General features: G+C 42.9%; 1 protein-coding gene across 1 annotated transcript in view; it reads right to left on the minus strand.

Moving 5' to 3' along the window:
• Positions 1 to 136: 136 nt before the first annotated feature.
• LOC147673402 (ceramide synthase 2-like) overlaps positions 137 to 22525 on the minus strand; it is a 236029-nt gene continuing 213640 nt past the window's right edge. The window contains exons 8-10 of the mRNA XM_086947261.1: positions 15030 to 15136; positions 7789 to 7945; positions 137 to 4299 (exon numbers count right to left, since the gene is read on the minus strand). Coding sequence (XP_086803387.1) covers positions 4099 to 4299; positions 7789 to 7945; positions 15030 to 15136 — 465 coding nt within the window. The 3' untranslated portion in view covers positions 137 to 4098. The remainder of the gene's footprint in view (positions 4300 to 7788; positions 7946 to 15029; positions 15137 to 22525) is intronic.

Genomic DNA, 22525 nt, shown 5'->3' on the forward strand with positions numbered 1-22525 from the left:
CTGCAACTGAGCAGTGATGAGCTGTAGGGACTCCTGCCAGAGAGCTATGCGGTTCGTACTATAACGAAATAGCAATAGGTTTCACAATTAAGTGGTATAAAAATGCAAATCAAATAAAATCAAACAAGAAACCATATGACATTGGTGAGTGAATTTATTGTGTAAATACATCACAGAGTAAAGACAGGAACACAAGTCTGTAGATGGCCCAATAGCAGGACACATATCTGTACACTTCATCCTCTGCGGTCAGTGGTGACAGATTTCACTCCTGGTTTCGCCTGGCGCTCCGAACGGAACGCTTCCTCTTAAGACAAATGCGGGCAAGCATGCACTAAAACATCAAGTGCCTTTGTATTACAGAGGTAGTCATAGAAGGGAATACAAGCGTGTCACACTATAGACCTGTAATCACAACCTCTCTAAATATGAACATGTTTTAATGCCATGGATTAGGATTAGCAAAAAAATATAGCTACAAAAATATAATAGCGGTTTCTATCATAAAAGTGGCACGTTTTCTCCTTCCATCAAAGGATTGCACAAATATTGAAGCTTGCAGTCCTTTCGCAAGACCTTCATATGCAAAGCATAGTCATCCAGTCTGGAAAGGTTTAGGCCAGCTTTTGCTAAGCTCCTATAAACCCATCAGTGAGTCCATCCACTCTACTTACACCGGCTGCGACGACGGCTTCCTGCACAAACCTCCTGGAGTGACTTCATTTCTCTGCTGGAAGTTTTAGGTGCATGGAAGGTGGACGCCTACCCTACTAAGATCCATGACTGCATTTATTCTGTTCAGAGCCTTCTGTGGCAGAGACGTACGCCGTTCACCCACAGTCTATGGTAGCCAACCACACATGACCAAGGCTACTGCTTAGATCTGTGGCCTCTGGTGTTAGCGGTCCAGAAGAAGATTTTACATACTTTGCCCTAGAGCCCCATGTCACATTCAGACACTGAAATCCAAAAGTCAGCTGATCCTATGGCATTCTGTAGGAGGAATACATGTGTGCTGGACTGCAGACATTCAGGCAAGAGAAGCCTGTGAAAAACAGCTAGCAATAGGTGCAAAGGTGTTGAAACCTGCACACTCTTCCAGGCACCCTCTTTGAAAGTCTGACACTGAAGGATGCAGCATGTCCTAAACTAATACTCCCTCCTGACTATGATGCCTAGGACTGTAGGGTTCTATGGATTCCACATTTACTAATCTTTACCCATTCTACTTCGTCTGCCCTCGGATAGTTGGGTACCTGTGTGTTCAACATATCTTAATCTGCCTTTAACCTGTCTGCTTCCTTGAGGACTGCTTCCTATAGTGAAAATGATCGATCAAGTAATTTCTACCATGCACATTGCCATGGGGTCGATTGGCGTGGGTCTTATTGAGATGACCCTAGGCGCCTTTTCAGAGGATTGTGTGCAGATTGATGGAGTGGACGTACAACTTCTGAGTTGTAGTAGTAAATCCAGAACGGCAGATCCAGGTCAGAAAATGCTGTAACTCCCGATTTAAGTTCACCTTGGGGTATTCCCAAACGCCTCTTATACAGACTTTTTTTTAAAAACCTGAACAGGGCACACAAAGAGATCAGGGCAAGACTGTTGATGCATCAGACTATGATTCCACCCCTTCAGACCAAATAATGTTTCTAACTCAGAGCCAATTAGGAGACCCAAAGCTGCATCTTCTTTGCTCAAAACCATACTGCAAACTTCCAAAATGCTGTCCTATTCACTTAGCTTAGATTTTGCTTTGAAGACACACGCAGCAATGGGTGTAGTATATTTACAACTGTCCCCAGTAGGAGTCCACAAGAGATGGGTGATCTGCAACAAAGCCTAACGGGGCGCTCACTTCCTCGAGCCACCAGTGCTGCAGAGGAACAACCATGTAAGAGTAAATCTGTGGGTCCAGCAATATAAACATTAAATGTAGGATATATGGAAAGTTTGTAAATAAATTGGACTGCATGTCACGGAAGAGAGAGGTAATATATACAGCGGTGGCATAAACCCAGAAGATATGAGCTGCTTTTTATCTAGATTTGTAGCTGCAGGTTCCCCAAACTGTCATTGGGCATTCCTGATGCTCATTAATTTCCCTGTTTCAACCTCCTCTGGTCCCTCCTACATACTTCAAAACAGTCTATATCAAGAAGAACCAGTCGCCAAGAAGAACAGTCCAAATTCAGACATGCGCAGACACGAACAGCAAATAATCACCCTATGCGCAGTAGGTCACTACATCTTCTTTATCAAACTTCAACTCGTTCATATCACACTTGGCCAATATGCAATTCATCGTTTACATGATAAGAACTTCTACCACTCAGTAGACCTGCAGGGGCCACTCTTTCTCATTGGGGTTGCCCTCTTACGAATCTGCCTGGGAAACTGATGAATTCAGGTATACTGAAGCGGTCTACATTTCATTTAGCCAACGTTTGACAAGTGCCATCACTGGCACAAGGCTGTCTGTTTTTTAAGCAGAGGATGGAGTTAACAGCGAGTTCACTCCTCTTTCAATTCCTAACATTAAATGCCCATAGCAACAACTCTTTTGAATAGACTTGGACTGTGGCATTGCCTTTAATTTAGAATAATAGGGTTTAGATATTTCCTGTTGGTCTGAAATAGATCTAGAATATGCATGCAGTTTCTGAACAAAGTACAGGTCAGTGGTAGGGTCTTACCTCAAGTTCATCCTCCGATTAGAATTTAGTTATTAGCGCCCCTGAATCAATGCTTGCATTTCTTAAAATGCAGCATTCACCCTTGACCTGTCTACTGGTCTTGGGATATGCATGTCACATCTCAGTGTACGGCCCATGGACGTCGTTCTTCGCCTGCTCTCAAGCATTCTCTTAACAAGTGTCCTGAATGCTGCTTCTGACATAGAGGCACATAATGTTTGTGATTGCAATGTTCAGCAGATAAAGAAACATGATGTTTACTTACATCTACGGCACTTCCAGAGTCTTACACCCACGTTCTAAGACCTCCCTTAACCTACCCCTCACCAAACATGCTTCGTTTCTCTCCTAACCAACGCCTGTCCTAACAAAGCAATCTTGCACTAGCAGACATCTAGTTCCTCTTGTTTCTAAGGAGTTTAGTCCCACCAATTCTTATACCGTGAGTCCAACACCACAAGCCGAGAGACGTTTTCAGTAGAAAATACTTGTATTTGATACATTGATTATGCCTTGGAGGCATTTCAATGTTTCTCATATAACCACTGTGACACCAACTACCAGGTGCATATTCGCACCGTAGCATCACAGCTGAATGTGCCCGCTGGCCTATATGTGCCCTGATATTTTATGTCAATGCACATACTTAACCCTTCGGAGAGGTTTTATATTTGACGGTCAGCTCAACCACACTTTATGTGGCATGAAAGTGGAGCAAGAGTATTTTTTTCTTAACTTGTGCCCTACATTTAGTACTGTTTATCATGTACATCTCCAACTGAATACATAATTTTTGATTTGTTAAGATCCGTGAATTAGGCCTAACTTAGTCTCCAATAACAGAGAATAATAAGAGCGTAATCAATCGTTCACTAACGTGATTAGACTTAATAAAGTGATTCGCTGGTCCCATTTAACCATTAAAACAGTGAGGCCCGATGAATGTAAATCTCGTAGGGCCCTGCGATGTACGGCTTGAGCGGATATTGCGAGCACTCTGGTTCCATCGAGTTATTCTTGCAAACGGGTTCCTCAACATATTGTATACAATGTAATACATAAAAGGAGCATGACCAGCACCAATCCTTCATTGAATAATATAACCAAGAGGTATTAAAATATATTTTTGGGTTCGATGTTCTAGACATATTAGAATTTAATTTAAAAAAAACCTGATGACTCCGGATTAAAAAATTATGTGGAAAGCAATAAAAATGGTGCCCCCAGTTCACTCAACTGAAGACATATTAAAATACATACTTTGAAAACGTGTAAAATTGTTAAAAAGAAAGGGAATCACATCTTGTAGGTACAAGAGTTCATGGGTACCAGCGCGCTCCTCTTTATCCTCCAGCTTGCTAGTCCAATTATAAGCACGCCTTGTAGGCTGTCTCCAAAGCTAGCTGGAAATGGAATGGCCATTTGTGAGGGATGCAACACCGTTGGCCAGCATGGAATCTTTTTGTAGGTCATTTTTCTTGCTGTTGACTACTCCCTTGCGCTGGTGGATGGCGCCGTTTTGTTTTGAACCCACAGGAGTGTCATCTTCTTTGCCACTCCCGTCACTCTCCTCCACATCACTTCTCAAGTCCTGCTCCACCTACAGAGAGAAGGTTAGGAGGACAGAAAGTAAATTTAAAGAAAACAGCATTTGACGTCCTACATTATCAAAAAACGTCTGAGCAATAGTATTTAGTTATTTGGTTAATTTTTGAGCTTTTAAATAATCAAACAAGTCCCTATAGGATCTCAAAGCATTGTGCGATGGGTGAAAAATATTGGCAGTTAATAAACACTGTGTTACACCTTCAAAGTTACCACCACAAAATTGTATCCAAACTGAAAATAATCTCTAAATATGGGTCAACCTATATAATCAGCGACTCCGTTTCTCGGATGATGCCGTATTCCAGACCAGATTCCCTTCTAGAAACAGCTACAATATAGAATGTTAGCCTAATGGAGGGCATTCAGGAATAAAACACCAATAATTCAGTCGCTTTTTAAATGAAATCAAAGGACTAGAACATTATGTCCCGAGAAGATGGGGGTCCAGTGAGAACCCTAAAATTGGGGTGACATCAGAGATTACCCCACCTTTAGTGGTCCCTCAGGGTATGGAAATGGTGAAAGGAGTAAGACCTGGCCGACATCTCTACCACAGATAAGACAATCGATTTATTAAACAATTAAACTAATAAAAAATCTAAATACACTGAACACCTTCTTGAATACACATCTCCTCTACTCATGTCACACAACTCAAACCTTTCACAGGGAGATTTTAATCTTATGTGGGAACTCACTGCCATATAATCTGCCAGTAAATCTTGTCTGAGCCTCTCAATGGTGACACGTGGAAGGATGACGGTAACATATGCAGTGAAATGGGATGCCATTCTGAGGTGCTCTTGCGAGACCCCTTAACCATCAGGTTTTCTATGGTTTGTTTTTGTTTAGTAGGACACTTCACTCCTTGTAAATGTGGTTTCTTGCAGTGCCCTCTCTGTTTTAAAGATCTTAAGAGATGCTGTACAGTCACAGCCTTTCCCAAACCCAACCCTTACATCTCCCCTGCACCTGGCTGCTCGTGTGAGCAATGCGTTTATTGCTGAAATGCGTAGGGTGTTTTGTCCTGGCTTGTATGCTTTAAATAAAACATTATTTCCAACCAAAATCGATGGTGATGTGATTTGTGCTGGAAGGAGTGCACTCGCGCAGTATTGCGCTTGGTGGAATATATATATATATATATATATATATATATATATATATATATATATATATATATATATATATATATATATATATATATATATATATATATATATATATATATATATATATATATATATATATATATATATATATATATATATATATATATATATATATATATATATATATATATATATATATATATATATATATATATATATATATATATATATATATATATATATATCCAAAAGGAGAGCGCTCTTTCACAGCGGGTGCCGGTGCAGGGGATGAGCTTATCCCCCTCGATATATGCACATCAAAGGTTCCTTGTTAGGGAACGCACTGCATTCCAACAGAGTTTCGTTTTTTAACGATTTATTTGTGTGCAAATTCACACCACAGACCACCATCGCGTTTCAACTGACTCGGAGACTTGCTCACAGTGAGCAAAACTGCAAGTCAGTTGAAACGCGTTGGTGGTCTGTGGTGTGAATTTGCACACAAATAAATCGTTAAGAAACGAAACTCTGTTGGAGTGCAGTGCGTTCCCTAACAAGGAACCTTTGATGTGTATGTGTGTATATATATATATATATATATATATATATATATATATATATATATATATATATATATATATATATAAACTTAACCCACCTCCAAGTCTCCTGTGGTTTCTGGCATTATTGGGACAAAGCAGCATGTATTTGCACCAAATGATATACATTTCCAATCATCCTCATTTGAGTATTAGCCACTTATAGTAAGGGCCAATTAGAAATACGCAATTTTACTATCGCAAAATTTCCCACATAATTATTGATTTGCCACATTTGCCCCATAATCTACTGCATAATATGTCGATTTCTAGCTTAATTAATCAAAGGTTACTCAAAGTGCAGCAACATGTATTGTCATACAGGAGAAGGCTGTTCACAAAAGTTGACTGGTCACCTTTTTGTTACTTATTTCTGTATTTTGGGGTCATAGCGGAACTAATGTGGTGCAATGTTTGCCCAGATGGTGTTAAGAAGTGTAAAAATCCCAAAGTTATGAGGTAACAGCAACACAAAATGTTCGACGTTAGGCTGCATTTGTCTGTTCTTGCCACATAACTTAGTCAACCCTGCCACATGACTTAGTTATCCCCTGCCACTGCTTATAGTTAGACTATTGTGTCACCTTGCAGTAGTGATAGTATCTTGTAAGACTGACTGCACACATCTGTACCCTCTCTCGTTCCAGCGCCACGTGCCAAGCATTATTTAGTGCCTCATCACTTTCTATTTTTCCCCCTTTTCAGGCAGACCCTGAAGCAGAGGTCAGACCCGGGGCCAGGGTTCAATTCCCGATGCGGCAGGGTCATGAGCTCAAATGTCCATGGACTCGATAATTCTCGCTTCGGTGCCTGACCTAATCATGGGTTCACACTCTGCAACTCTGGGCATTAAGCTTGCTTAATCTCCACAACGGCCCCCCCGCGGCGGGATGCCTGGCTTTCACCTTGGGGATGCCCTGTAGGGGCTATCTCACAGGGAAAAGCCAGGACGGGTTCCCAAGGCAAGCGCGGAGATACCCCTTCGGGGGTCGAATCTGGCGCTATATAAGAATATAATATTAATATTAATATATTTTTCCCCCTTTTCGGTGTTTCCCCTATCCAGAACTAAGGCTGTTTCACCCATTTGTCTCCTAATCATCTGGTTTTCTGGTCCATTATAAACTTTCACCACTTCTGCCTGTACTGGATACTTGGTTCGCTGATGAGGTGGTGACCCTCATTCGGAAGCAATCGTACAGTTTAAGCAAAAGTGAAGTCATAGACCAAGTACAGTCTGGGGGTCACGAGAAGACAGACGTGGGCTGTGTGGATGGGTCTTCACGGTCTCACTTCTCCTAGCTCTTCCGACAAAGAAGCTTTACCATCTCCCTCCCAACGTCAGTGTGGTGCCATCCAGTCCTACGGATTTCAGGCGTCTATTCTCAGTGGATATGTGCTCCGAAGGTTCATTCACTTTGCTCTGGTGGTTGCAGGACACAGACACTCATCTTTGGAGATCGAAATCTATTTTTTTATCATCATACTTTATTTAAGCCAGATGAAGAGAAAGAAAGACAGAAAAGTGAAACAAGAGGAGGAAGGTGGAAAAACAGTGACAAAATCAGGAAGTAGCGATGAGGAAGAAAGGGCTAGAGTCTAAAAAAAAAACAACACAGAAGTGTAGGGCGGGGAAAGAAAGATTCACAAGAGGGAGTCGCGTCTAGGAAGCTTTGTTATTTAGCTACCCAGCATTTGGCAGAGGGCTCTAAGAAACGTTTCAGGCATCTTTCTTTTAAGTAGTTTAGCACAGTGTAGCAGCATCCTCACCGTGCCAACTGCAGTGAGCCGGTAGGCCACGCGCAGAATGAGGTAGGCCCAGAACACGTGCAGCAGCTGCAGGATCATCAGCAGAACGTTGAAGAAGTAGTATCCGAAGAAGGGCTGGAACAGCTCCATGGACTGGTAGTAGGTGCTGTAGATCACCCTGCAGAGGAGAGGACAAGCAGGACGCTTTTAGCAAACAGCGCTAAGCATGGTGGGACTTGTAGGCCCATACTCATAATGCAAAGTGCAAAACTACAGGTCTCGGAAAACACAGGACTGGTTGAAAGTCATCCATGGGACAGTTGTCAGCTCTTGGTGTGGGGACCACAACCTGCAGACTCCAGCCTTCTTTAACAGTCAAGAGACATTGCAGCCCAACCCCACCCCACAGGCAAGCGCTCATGCATATAACTGACTTGGCAATGTGTCTATTGCTCTAACTATGGCTCGACTGCTGTTTATCTATTTATGGGCCCAACTATGGCGCTATAACCATTGATCTATTTGAGGTTCAACATCATCGATGTATGCCTCTAGCATGGTCTACCTGTGGTTCTGCCACTCTCTGTCCATTCACAGCTCAATCTGTGGCTCAACTACTGTATATCTATTTGTGGCACCCTCTGTGGCTCTATCACTATATATTTATAGCTCTATCACTGGGGATCTATTTATGGGTCTACCATTATACATCCCTCAGACAGTCTATCTATAGCTCTATCACTGTCCATCTGTGCAATCTATGACTCGATTACTGTATATCTATTTATGGCTCCATCACTGTTGATCTATGTATTTATGGTTCTAACAATCTGTATCTACCTATGCTTCTAAAATTGTCTATGATTCTGCCATTGTCTATCTATGCATGGCTCAATCTATGGCTCGACTACTCTATGTCTTTTTGTCGCACCATCTATGGCTCTATCATCTATGTATAGCTCTATCACTGTCCATCTATGGCTCTATCATCTATCTATAGCTCCTTCCCTGTCTATCTATGGTATCTATCGAGCTCATAAATTTCACACACCCTTAATAATTAGATATCCAGCAAGATGATACCCACTATAATTTCATCCTCACTGCTATAATACCAATAACATGTTTCATTGCTAGTAAAATTAAGCACAACTTTGCTAAAATGTTAAATGCTATCAGGAAGTAGGCAGAAAGGTAGAAATAGGACTACATCAGCTCCCCCGGCTTATTATGCAACAGAGCTCTGCATGATGAGACTGTAGGCAAAAACTTTGAAAGAAAAAAGTGCATGGTACAAAAAAAGTGGCTTTGGCCACAAAGCCACAGCTGCCTACAACGCGACACGTGAAGAGTTGTTGTTCCATCCCAATTCAACATTTTAGTTTTTGCTTTTGAGATCCCGTTTTAATTTGCTTCTTTTATTTTTACAAAATGTATATTACTGACATGCTCCATATTTTAACACAGAAACGAATACCCTTCTTCTCTTCTTTTGAGTGAGGTTTAACAAATGCTATACATATAACACACCACACAAAACATGTTTTCAAAAAACAACTCAGATACGGTCTGTGATTGAAAGATCTGAGCTATCACGGATGGCCAACCAGAAAACCGACTTTGCTACAGAGCCATTTTTGGCTGAGATTCCTCCACATATGTATCACTACTAAAGTAGTACATTTTAACATTTTAGTTTTTTTAATTATTTATACTGTGTTGTCTTTTTACAGTAGGAAATGTATTGTAATATGCCTTTTGTATGAATTTCGGAAGTGTTTCACTCTTGTTTTTATAGTTATGCATCTTTTAACAATTTGTTTATAAATTCGAATAAAGATTGACTTTATTACTTAGCCATCCTTTTCCACTGAGCAAATCCTTTTTGTACAATATTAAGAAAAAGAACCAATTGAGGTGGAAGTTCGTTTGTTTATACATTCACGATTTTTTCTGCATTACCTATCACTGGCCACTAGAGGGTACTCCTAGACCATGATCAGCTTTAATAGGCTTAACACAGGCTATAGCAGTAAAATGCGTTTTCATTCTTCACCCTCTAAGCGTGAAGGCCGCTCACTTTCTCCTCAGAGAGTGTGGGACACAAGGTGGGCACCGGGGAATAACAAACCCACTCCATCCCTCTCCAGGATAGCAAGGCGCACGGGTGCCCAGCTGCATGAACGCTCACTCACACACACTCCATAGCATGGGACACTGCGACATGAAAACTGACAAACACCCCGTCTCAACGATGGTGTGATCTTGTAATTGTATTTATATAGAACGTACTACTCCTGACGAGGTGTCAAAGTGCTTTTCGGCGAGGGACATACGAGATGTGTGTCATGAGACACAATGTGGACAGCTTGGCGCAACAAAAGCACACATTTCACCCTCTTATAAATAAACTGGCTGGATTCGAGTTCCGCAAACTATACTTGAGATGGAAACTGGGTTCTGGACCAGCCCTTGTGAATTTATTTAGCTTTTGTCCGGTGCAATGTGTCGACATTGGGACACAGGCAGCGTTGCCTGTGTAAACGGAGTCTGCTTCACTACAGAGGGCTGCCAAGGGTTCTTATTTTGCCTTCCCGTGTGGCTGGCTGCATGATGCTGGGGGGAGGTGGGTGGAGGTAAAACACTAAACCAGTGAACCATTAAACCAGGCAGACACACCTGGAAGCCCACCAAGAGACACAGAGTGACCCCTGAGGTGTAATTTAACCAGTCGCTTAGCCATAAAGTGACATTTTAAAGTTATTTTTTTAACTTTCTCAAGCAGTGGGTCTATAAAGATGTAGAATTATGTGTGCACCTTGGAAATGCATGTTTTATATAGCACATAATGCACACTGAATTTTTGCACAATAAATGCATTAATTGATATCAGTTGAAAACAATTTGATCAATTTTATAACAATCTAAGATTAAGTACAAACCTGCAAGTACCTTGCAGATTCCAATGAGCCTTTTGAAGAGGGTGCAAAACCAACCAAGCTACTTTCCCAGAATTGCGAATTGCAGGGAAATTCCTAACAAAACCGTGAACCCACTGAGCTAACATAAAACAAACATTTGTAACATGCACGTATGTCCTATGCTCTCTGTAGCTGTCCCATTGGCCATCTTTGTCGGAGGGCACACAGATCTCTCCAGCAAATGCATGAACCACCAGAGCTTTCTTATCAGACGAAACTTGCTGGGTGCACCAGTCTCAGCAGTGGAAGCTTACCTCACGATGTCAGAGTAAAATGCAGTCTGTGACCAGTTAAGCCAGAACAGCTTTACTATCACACTTTCCATGGTGCATATTTTGAGTAGCTGAGTTTGTGCAACATAATGACATGATGTCAATCCCTCTGCTCCCTATGCCGCGGACCCTCATAACCTACTATTTTCTAATGCCGACTCCACTTTATGGGTTCAGGAACATTTGTTTTCTTAGTTCCAGAACTGAAACAAGCTCAGGAATTTACTTTTTAGGGAAAGAAAAAAGAAAAAAAAGACTTTCACCCCTACCCGGAGGCAGGGGGGTGGCAGTGGAAACAAAACTCCATTAAGTCCCCCTGGGCATGCCATTTCCAACAGATATAGGACATTGTAACTATACCTTAGTGCACAATGTCCCAGACACCCTCGTCTGCCAGTTAAACATTGACCTCGGCCGCAGCATTTCAGTGGAAAGGTACAGTGGAAACACTCCTGATAATGTTGATTCACCTTTAATCGCACCTTTCTCAAGTTGGAGCTTACGTGACTTTAGGCCGCCATGCCTGGCCTGCTCGGCCTTTCTCTGCCCCCCCCTCCCCGTGAGCCACCAGGGAAACGCTGACGTTGTGCGTTTGTGTTACGGTCTGCAATTGAAACAATGTCCTTCACAACTGACCCGGTCATCGTCTACAGGTTTGCCAATAACTACATGTCGGTGGGACACAATGTGTCTAGTCCTGGCTTTTTCTGCTGCGAATCATTGTTATCTGGTGTTTTAGTTGAATTGGCTCGATGCAAGTTAACCATGACCAGAGCTCCCTGAACATGTCGGGTGCTGAATTACAAAAAGTTACCCATGGGTTAAACGGCCTTGCATTCATGTTTTTGTGCCCCTGGAAAACTTTGGTATTACAGAAGGATCGTAGAAGCTTGTGCAACCCGTTCTAAAATATGGATTATGTGAATGCACTGTTTGTGCCAGGGCGACCCCAATGGGGCAGAGGTGTCACCAGGCAAATGAGGGAAGGAGCTTTGCCCATCCACGATAATAAAAGTGGGTGCAAGGGCAAACTGACCGACATGAGAACTCTAATTGTGTGCCACATATGAAGTGGTGGAGGCAGACTGCCACCAGGGCTGCCCCGTGGGAGAGGGCATTTATAGAACTTTGGGAGCCACAAAGCATCCTGGGCGGGTGGGTTCAGTCAATCACTGCCCTGTCCTGCAGTGGGAATCCTTGTCCTGTGTGGTGCATTTCTTGTCTCAGGGTCAGATTGGACCAGAGAATAGGCAAAGGGCAACAAAATACATTTTTGCCCCATTACCAAGTCAGATAGGGGCAGATTTCAACTTGTAAAGACGCGCTGTGTAAGTGTTTAGCAAGGTATATGACACTGCTTGCAATTGTGTTTGCTGCAGGCAGTTTTTGTGGTCATTTCAAGGAAGTTAAAACCAAAACAGGCACTAAAAACCACAAAAGAGGCCCAAAAAAGGCAAAAGAGGGCCTACACCCTTACCGGTCAGGCCCTTCTAGCAATGCCTGGTTGCCCTACAGGTCAGACTGACCCTGGCTGGCCTCTCCGAATTCAAATACAGACCAGCCGATTGGTCTGTCTTTCAATGCTGCTCCCTCCCTAGAGCTTGGCCCCTGTATTTTGTATATGATGGGGTCCACGGTTAATGGAGCAGACAGGGACAATATAGGATTACTATGCTGCACAGATCCAGATTACAGAATGGTAACACAAGATGGGAAATGTGGGTGTCCTGCCAGCATGGCAATTATATTGACAACCTTAAAAGCGATGCATCAACTTCCCCATTTCTCCACCATTCCCTAACAAAACATGAATAATTTGTGCACCGTTTTGCGAGTTCGTTCTTATATTTTCGTCAGATAGAAGAGAAAGTATAGCGCCCCTTCAACCTACTCTCACTTTATATCCTCCGTCTGTTTGCATGCTCCGACTTAGAGGTCTTTACTTAAAATTGGAAAAGCAAGCCTGCTTCTGGCTAAAATGCCAGACTGACTGAAGGACGCAAGTTGGGCCCCTTGAATGAGCTGAGCTAGGGTCTAGGGTAGGTGGCCTCCTACTGGCGTCGGGCACCTGTAAGGTACGACCACAGCCTGCAATCAAGCGCTTTCCAAAAACAGTACCTCACACTTTTATATGTTAGGGGTTAATGAAAAGTCAGCACACATAGCTCTGCAATATTTGAGTGTACACTAACAGCCTCCCATTGGGGCAGGATATTGCATCATTTCCCTCTTCAGCGCAAAGGAAAATAGCCATCCTTGCGAAAGAGAAACCACAATGTAAAGGGCGCAGCCAAGCAAACCACAGAGCAATCACAAAAAGGTAATAACTCATATTCCACTCACAAATCCATCTCCCAAATCATAACAGCCCGCTTCTGTGAGCCTGCTGTCTTGTTAGCGGCACTGATGCTAATGAATGAAAGCAGTCTGGGATATTCCCTCATTGAGCCTTCAGTCCAGCCAGGGGTCTTGACTGACCTTGACTGTTATGATTGGCACTTCAATTGGCCTCTGCTTGAAGATCAATAGACCCATAGCCTGTGTAGTACCACAGTCCAGGGACCCCTGCAGAGCACAGGGGGGTCCGCCGAGCACTGAGCTTCACAATAATGTTTGAGAACGATTTGGTAGTTGTTTGAGGATTTTAGTAGGACTCAGTTTGGTGGCTTAATTTTCAGGGATTTGACTTTTACCAAATGGTCACAGGTTTGAATCCCAGTTGGTCCACTCTTTGGGTAGCAATACACATCAGTTATCTGACAGGAACTCCAAGAAACCCCCTCATTAATGAATACGCGCTCTGTAAATTTGTTATCGGAGGCTATTCAGTATAATTAAACACTCAATTATGATTGGCTGCAAGGCAAATACCATCACTTTTTTCATCATGCATGAGTGTAAACCAATATGGCCAAAACTGGTGACTCTTGCACCTCACTCAACCTCAAATAGTATATATAGCCGGGACGCTCCGTTGCTGGGGCAGCTGTTTTGCGCTTTAACAAATTTTTAACATTAACATTAACATATAGCGCTCAGAAGCGCAGACATGAATAGGATTCTGAATGCTGTTAAGTCCTTAAGAGCCTTTGCATTTCCATTGAAAGTGTGAAACAGGTCTCAGAAGAGACCCACATGATGGTCAGAGGTGAGCATCACCAATAAAAATCTCATAAATAATTAAAAAAAACTACATTATAAGTTTTTCAGACCACCTGGAAGATGTTCGGGTGAGTTCATGTGGAAGCGATGTGAATTAGTAGTTAAGCTTCCTAGCAAAAGCCAGGAGCCCGTTTCCAATCCCGGCCGCGGCACTTGATTGAAAATCATCATGTGCTTCATTAAGACATGCCAAGTTCAGATTACTACATGCTATTCTAGGCCCTATCATATAAACCTTTTGAACTTTTATTCAGCCCCTGCTCCGAATGGAAGGTAAATTGGATCAGGGAGGGGGCATTGTGGGTCATGATAAATGGGCTGGGTGTTAGGAGGGTGTAAGAGGCCAGTATTTGTTTCTTGGTAGTTTGGGTAGGATAATACGTGCACCCAGAGGTGATGCAGGGGTCGTGCGGAGTCTAGGTTGTGCATGTGCCTGCAAACTCCTGCCCCACCACTAATGGTGGTTTTACGGCGTCCACATCTTCTCCTGGTAAAACCATGCACTGAATTGGAATCATTAATCCTGGTCTGGTAACAACAGACCATTTGTGAGCAGACATGGTCAGCTGCCACTGGTGAATGGGTTGCACTGTGTCCTTCTTTGGTTACCACTCAAACACACAACAATGTCCTTAGTGCTATGTTGTTGAAAATGAAAATACGTCAAATGCAATTGCAAATATCTCAAAAGCAATTGTGTAAATCGTCTCTTGATGTACACTACCACATATCATCCCCCACCACTGTACCAACGGATAATTTGCAGCGCTCCTTTACGCCTTATAAATCCCACTGTATACCTACATACGTAGGGACAAAGGAGATACAACTCTGGATCCGGACTCACCTGAAAGGGAGCAGCACCAGGCGAGTGATGATGAAGACCGCGGCGAAGATGACAAAGAGGACATCGCAGACTTTCTTATATTTGGTGTAGTTGAACATCTTTGCTGGCTAGAAGGGAAACAAGCACAATTAGGTCACATGTTGGGTAGAGGTACCTTCGGATGGCACTACGCCCAAACGAGAACAACGAAACGCGATTGTTTCCAACAAAAATTTATCCTTTACTTCAACTTTATGTTTGGCTGTCCTGAATCTGTGAATATTGTCTCTGCAAAGCTCTCAAAACACTAGAAAAAGTACCCAAGATTTTTGTGTTTGGTGTTGTTAATTATCTTCTATAATACACAGTCAGCCATTAGTATGCACGTTTAAACTTGTGGGGAAAAAATTTGAATAGCAACAAATGTTATTGCATAGTGTCTTTTACATAAACATGTATGCACAGGAAATAGTGCATTTTTAAAGTTATTACGGGGATTTCTAAAGTAATGTTTAAAAATTATTATTGGATCAGTAATATAATAACCTATGATATTGAAAAATTATGAATAATTAAATAAAAATACACAATAAATGGACACATTAATCATATTAAACTGACTATTAAAAATAATAACTTGGACAATAATAAAAATACCAATAATAACAATAATAAACAAAAGGTACTACCAAAAAACACATAATACCTATATACAGTAAATGCTCAATATAATTCTAAAATGGTACTAATGGTAAATTACTGCAGTATTAGGAGGATGCTCAATTGTTAAGTCTTGAATGTCGGTCTAGGCAGCGCACTGCTCGATTCCAGGCAGGCCAGTCAATATAATTTGGTCTATGCATAAAAAGATTAGAAATAATTATATATGCATGTACAAAAATAGAGTATTGTGATCAATGAATCAGGTAGACATAATGCACAATAAAACCTTTCAGTAGAGATCTTTTCCGAAATGCTATAGTCAACATCGACAAGCAGTATTAGTGGAAATTCGAGTTGAATGGCATGTTATACTAAAAAACTATGGATGCAAATGATTGAACAAATACATTCTAACCAGTGAGTATTTGTTATATTATTCCATTCCGTTGTATTTTAGTTCATCGAGGGATCAACATATATGTGAATTACTCTTAGACATTCCTCAAAGAAGCAATGCAACCAGAAGAGCGAGGAAACAGTCAAACTCTACAGGCGCATTTATTGGTATTAAGACACCGGAAATTGTTGGTTGCTTTGCCAATTGCTACAGTGTCATTACGTCCAAAAGCTACAACTTGGGACCATAGAAAATTTGCTAGGAAGAAAATATGCTGAGACATACTTTTTTTTTAATTTAAAGAAAGCTCCTGCTTTTGATCAAGTTATATGATTGTTGGATCAGCAAATGCAGCTCAGAGCATCAAAAAGTAGAGTGCAAATAAGTTGAATGTTGTCTACTCTGAGCTTTATGAAATACACAGACTGGGTAATGGCTTTGCTCTCATTGTCTATGTGCGGTCTCTCAGAACACCTCAATAAAAAATGTTGCTGTTATTCACAGTTACCCATCTATAATTCTATGTTATCATTTTATCATCATCATCATCATTTTTGTTAGCATTATTGCTCTTATTATCATAACTATTATTAGTGAATGGCATGCACCTAGGTGTATGAATGACAAAATAGATAACCCTCGCATGTGCAAATCTGAAGATTTTGGGAAACGAGAGAAGGCAAATGCCTACTTTTCATATGTTTTTGTGAATCGGGTCTGAAATGATGGTGCTTTACCACATACACTAGGAATCTTCCTAACATACCATTTACACCGGGGTTGTTTTATAAAAGTTTGTGCCCCGCACTAGCCTAAATATGAGGATTAAGCCTCGGCTGAGGACAGTCTATCTTATTTAAAGAAGTCCACCTCCAGCCTCTTGATCACATTGAAAGTTTGCCGAGTGGGTGCCATGTTTAAAGCGCTTGTTCAACAATTTCCTTTATTAACGGAAAACCAACCCTCAAAGTGGGAGTTTTTTCCTCTTAACACCTTGCGTGCTGTGCAGATTTACCCCCGGTGCTGGGCCCCAATGTAAATGGGTGTGGTCATGACGGAACGGTTCCGTCATGAGCACAGCTCGACTGATGCTCATGACGGAACCGTTCCGTCATGAGCATCGAAGGGGTTAACAAAAGTCAATGGCCTCAATGCACAGGGAGATATTTCTCTGTGTGTAGAGGTCACTTAACGTTTTCCATGTTTCTGCCCTGCCTTGCGTGGAGGTCACGGGTAGGGAACACGAGGGCTCACAGTCTGGACCTCAATAGGGTGGGACAAGCGTCACTGTGACCCGGCAGTACCATGGCATATGGAATACTGGTGCAAAGGTCATCATCAGCGGGGCCTGGGGAGGCTGGATAATGGTAACTGTGCACATACCCTGACCCGAAATAGAGCACGAGAACTGTGTTCATGCCATTTCATGGCATTCGTCCCACTGCATTAACCCCTAAATGAGTCCCCAAATCTATATTGATCCACCAATTCCATATGCTTAAAACTTGGCAGTTGGCAAAATTTGAACATAAAAGTAAAATAGATGGTAATCTTTTAGTTTTTATAGCTGGTAATTAGTCCTGACAACTCCAAGCTTTTAAATCGCAAATAAATTCATTTTTGTCACAAGTCATTTTGTTGTTTTGAACAAACATGAATGTAACACATGTCTGTGGTAAAATGGTCTTGAAGACCTGTGAGGATACAGTGCAAATAAATTATTCTTTTTTCTTTTTGGGAGAAGAAAGTTGCTTAACCTGTACCAAGAATGAGGTACCAATATTTGTTTTCAATTTTCATCGATTTTTCATTAACGAAGAGGCATGCAAGGATCTAAAACCTTTATATCTGATGCCTGATGTCCAGGATAGACAAGTACATTTTTCACAGACTTCCATATCGGATAAGAAGTCTCTTCTCCAAATGTAGAACTGGTGACTCTAGATCTGTCAAATATGATATACAGTCCAACCTCTCAGGGGTAGAACGACCTAGAACCAGACATTCAAGCCAGACCCCAAACCCAGCTGTTCAGGAGTAGACTTACAAAGGAGCTACATCATCCACATCTTTACAAGCGAAGACATCTTTGAGTAGACCTAATTAGAGCTAGGTTTTTCAACCGCGATGTCAATCCCAAACACCCAGAAGATCTTCATGGATTTAGACTTTCTAAATTTCAATGCCAAGTCAAACCATGCAGAGATAACTTTGCATATAGATAGATCTTTTAAATACATTAACAAGTCGAATCATTGGGTGGTAGACACATGGAGGTAGAGCTTTCTACTAGGGAGAATGTAGGGAATCCCTCCTCACTGTGACAGTGCAAGGAATGCCAGCTCACTGTGAAGAACCTCAGCCTATTGTGAGTGTTTTGAACCATAACCCACTCCGAGAGTGTGGGCAATTGCTTCCCACTATTTTTTTATTTATTAATTAATATCTTACAGAGTTTTATATAGTGCGAACTTGACCCGAATCGGGTATCAGAGCGCTTTACATAGCACCAGTTGCATTACATGAAGACACATTCATTTTTGTTAGGCACGGGGAGATTAAGTGATTTGCCAGAATCATAGGATGTTCAGCGTCATTGCCAAGACCCGAAACCAGTTCCCCAGATTTGAGGTCAACCGCCCTAGCCGTTAGGCCAACTCCTATGAAACTTCAAGTAATCTGAGTCCACCGTGAAAGCTGTGAGAGTGTAGGGAATGTTACACCCAATGCAAGCGTGCATGCAGTCTTGGCCCATGGCGAGATTGTAGAGAGTTTTAATCCACTTTGAGAATTCATGGAGCATCAGCCCACTTTGCTAGTCCTGGAGATGTATCTCATTGACAGAGTGCCCGAACCTCAGTCTATTGTAAGAATTCCACATATTCTGAGCCCACGTGGAGAGGGAATGGAATCTCAGTCAACGTGCGGTCTAATTGGGGCTTTGGCACCAGAAGGAAAATTGGTGAATGACAATAGACCCACTCACTGGCCTCCCCGTGGGAGACTGGCCCTTCGAGGTAAGTGGTGGCCTGAGTAGAGAGACGGAAGGAGAGACATTCTGAAAAGTGCCTCCAGGAGAGTTTGTACAAGATTCTCCCTGTTGGTTTTGGATGTGTGAGATGTGAGTGCGGCCTTACCTTTGGTCTCCAAAGCCCTCGGATGACCAGAGAATGGCAAAACAGCTAGGTACTTCAGAACAGAGAGGTGAGTCGAATCCTGGTAATGAACAAAACTATAAGCAACTGCAGATAAACATAACAGAGAACTCTGAACAGAGGCAAATGAATGTGGATTCTAAAGAGATGGGACAATGAGCTCAGCCACAACCCAATAGTCTTGGCTTGATGCCTTGCATGTAAGTCCCTTGCAAAACTCAAGCTGTCCTGCCACATTTTCCACATTGTAGATTAGATTAAGAGCATTTAAGTACACATGCCTCCTATGTTACACCTAAAGAATGTCACATAATTCAAAGCTGCCTTCGTACTTCCCAGTACGACAGTGTTTTATACTTGGTTGCTCGGATATAGTGCAGCAGGTCCAGTGGCACCAGGGACCAGGAGTTTGAGGGTTCCATTACACGCCAACTATGGCTTTTATCACACAAATGTGGGAGTGGTGGCCATTTTCTGCTTATAAATGGCCCATGGCACCCTTGCTATGCCACTGTTGTGCTACCCAACTTGGGAGCCCATTCTGCTCCTATGAATGTGTCCAGGCAGAATCTGGATTGGAGGAGAGGTGAGGTTGTCATAGTTACACCAGGGTTGGGGAAAGCAATGCCCGACATGGGAGTTGAGGGAGAAAGAAGCAACATGGAGCCTTAGGGAGGTATTTGCGGCGGAATTACCAAATGAGGGAAACAACAGGAAACACAGGAATCCTCAAAGAGTTCTGAGAAGGAAAGAGAAGAGTAGTTCCCCAAATATGAGCAAAAAGATGGCAAATAAGCTATAGCAGGGGAAGAACAAACACAAGATCGCAAATGTCCTTTAGGCATTAGAAATAATGTATGTGACCGTGAGGTTCCGTGACAATTGTAAGTGGTGTTTTCGACTCGCACGAATATGGTCGAGTCTGGTATCTATGAACCGCAAATGACGAGTTTAGTAAGTGTGCGCAGTTTCGCTGTGCTAACTTAAACCGTTTGTTTGTTATGTGGGTTTTTCATCTGTACCCACGGGTTCCATCTTAGATACGGCATCCATTTTGTCTCTTGCCCTCAAGTAGCCAGCGAACGGACGCTGTCCGCTTCGCGACCCTGGGACTCCCAAGATATTTGCGGAAGACACATGTCCTTTGTAAGTGTCTTTATGACGAGGGGGATGATACTGTAAGGCAGATGGCCCCGCTCGAGGCTCATCTCGCCGTGCCGGTTTATTGTCTCAGCCGTGCATCTCATTAGGCACGTCCCTTTGATGCCTGCATCTCGTGTTTCTCGATACCTCCCCTTTTACACCCTTTCCGATCTCCCCACTGTCTCCGTCTTCCTCTGCACCTGTCTTTGTTCCTATTTTGATCTGTTTTACTGCTGCTTGGAATGCACTAATGTTGGGAAGATGGGTTTTTACAGTTGGGAACCGCCAAATGTTTCCGCACTTATGTTCCGGACCTTATGTGTATCAAAGTGACCAAAACGACCCCTCTGGGGGATAATGGTGGGAACCGGGTTGTAAACCTTTGTGTACCATGTTGTCCTATGGGTAAAATTTGTATAAAAGGAGCGATCCACAGAACCAATTTGAAGCAGTCTCCCCAAGTTGCACGAGTTGTACTTGTCGTGATATCTGTGTTCCCTGCAGCAAATAAATCTTGAATCTTTGACGCCGAAGGAAGTGGCCCGTGTCTCTGTCATTAGTACGCCGGAGCAGGTTACCCACGAAGGTTTCAGGTGTTGTGCCCTGGCACCGCTGGGTCTTAAATAACCCAGTCCTTCAGTTGGCGCCCAACGTGGGGCTGCATCAGTGGTACCGGTCCAAGCCCGACGATCGTGAGGAACTTCGTGTGAAATCTCCAAGGGAAGGTGCACTCCGCTTCATCGATCCTGTTGTCGAGATAAGTGGCCCGAAGACTTTTCCCACGAAGATTCCCGCCTCCTGACGGCTGCGACGGACTGCTGCCCTGACTGTAGACCTGTTTTGGCGCCTGGCGTAGACCTTGGTATAGCGAGACGATTGACGGGCCTTCCTGGAGACGCCATCGATCTTTGAGTTAAGTATTTGTGGGTCGCTCCCAGAGTTCTTGGTTGTGGTTACTTAGTGGTTGCATGGTTCCATTGCATTTGTAGTTCTTGGTACTTTGTTGTGTTGTTTGACGACTGCAGCCGCCAAAAACCGAGGGTTTTGTTCTTTGCTGGGACTTGGTAAATCCCGTAACCCTTGAAGTTTGTGAAACTCGGCTAGTGTGCAAGATGCCTGGTCGCAGTACTTTGTTTAGTTGTTTCAGACCTTGTGGTACGGATTCCCGACTGGAGGACTCGTGTCCGATACCTCCGGTTGGAACTCCCACTTATGAACTGTACAGCAAACATGGGCTAGGCCCGATTACTTTTAATGCTTATTGGATCAAATACACGAAGAAGGACGGTGACCTTCGCTGGCCACCACATGGTAGCTTCGAGGCCCCGATCTTAGATAATTTAGAGGTTAAATTGTTCGCGAAAAAGTCAAGGCCGGCCATGTTTGATGCCTTTCGGTTGTGGCGTAAAGAAGCCCGACAGAAAGAAATCAGACAGACTAAGCAAAATCAGAGAGATAGTACTGGTACCATTGTAAAGAAAGCAGAGCAGTTTCAGCATGATAAGGAGGTTAGGGAAAAGGAAGTGTTTGACAGATTACAGCGTATGACTATAGATAAGTGCTATCCTGCTTTGCCTACGGAGTCGGAAAAGAAGGATGAGGCAGTTGAGGATCCTTTAATGTCCTATCTTATGAAATCGCCACCTCCGTACGTACAGGGTACCGCAGCTCCTGTGATTCCCCCTGTACCTGTTCCTGCACCTATTCTTCCTCTGCCTGTTCCTCAACCTGCACCCGTTCTTCCGACTGTTCCTACTCCTTCGTCTGTTGCTATTCCTACTGCTCCTCCGCTTCCACATACTCCTGCTCACGCTACTGCTCCTGCTCTATTAACTCCTGCTGTTGCTTCTGTTTCTACTCCTTCACTTGTTAGTCCTGTGTCCTATACTTCTCCCTCTACTCGTAGTCGTAATTCTCCTCTTGCGGCTAGTTTCTTTCATTCGCTCGGACCTGTTCTTGGGTCCGCTGGTTCAGATGGTCCTCAGAGACGTAGTCAGCTTCCTGGTAACAGGGAACGTGCTTCGCTCTATAATATGGCGATGGGTTGGATGACGCACCCCCTTAGAAATCCACCACGTATTGTACTCGACACGTTTTGTCAGTTCAATATACCAACCCAGAGATTTGTGTTCGAGGAAATGTGCAAGGTCCTTCGTGAT

Source organism: Lissotriton vulgaris, chromosome 12 (assembly GCF_964263255.1).
Source record: "Lissotriton vulgaris chromosome 12, aLisVul1.2, whole genome shotgun sequence".
NCBI lineage: Eukaryota > Metazoa > Chordata > Amphibia > Caudata > Salamandridae > Lissotriton > Lissotriton vulgaris.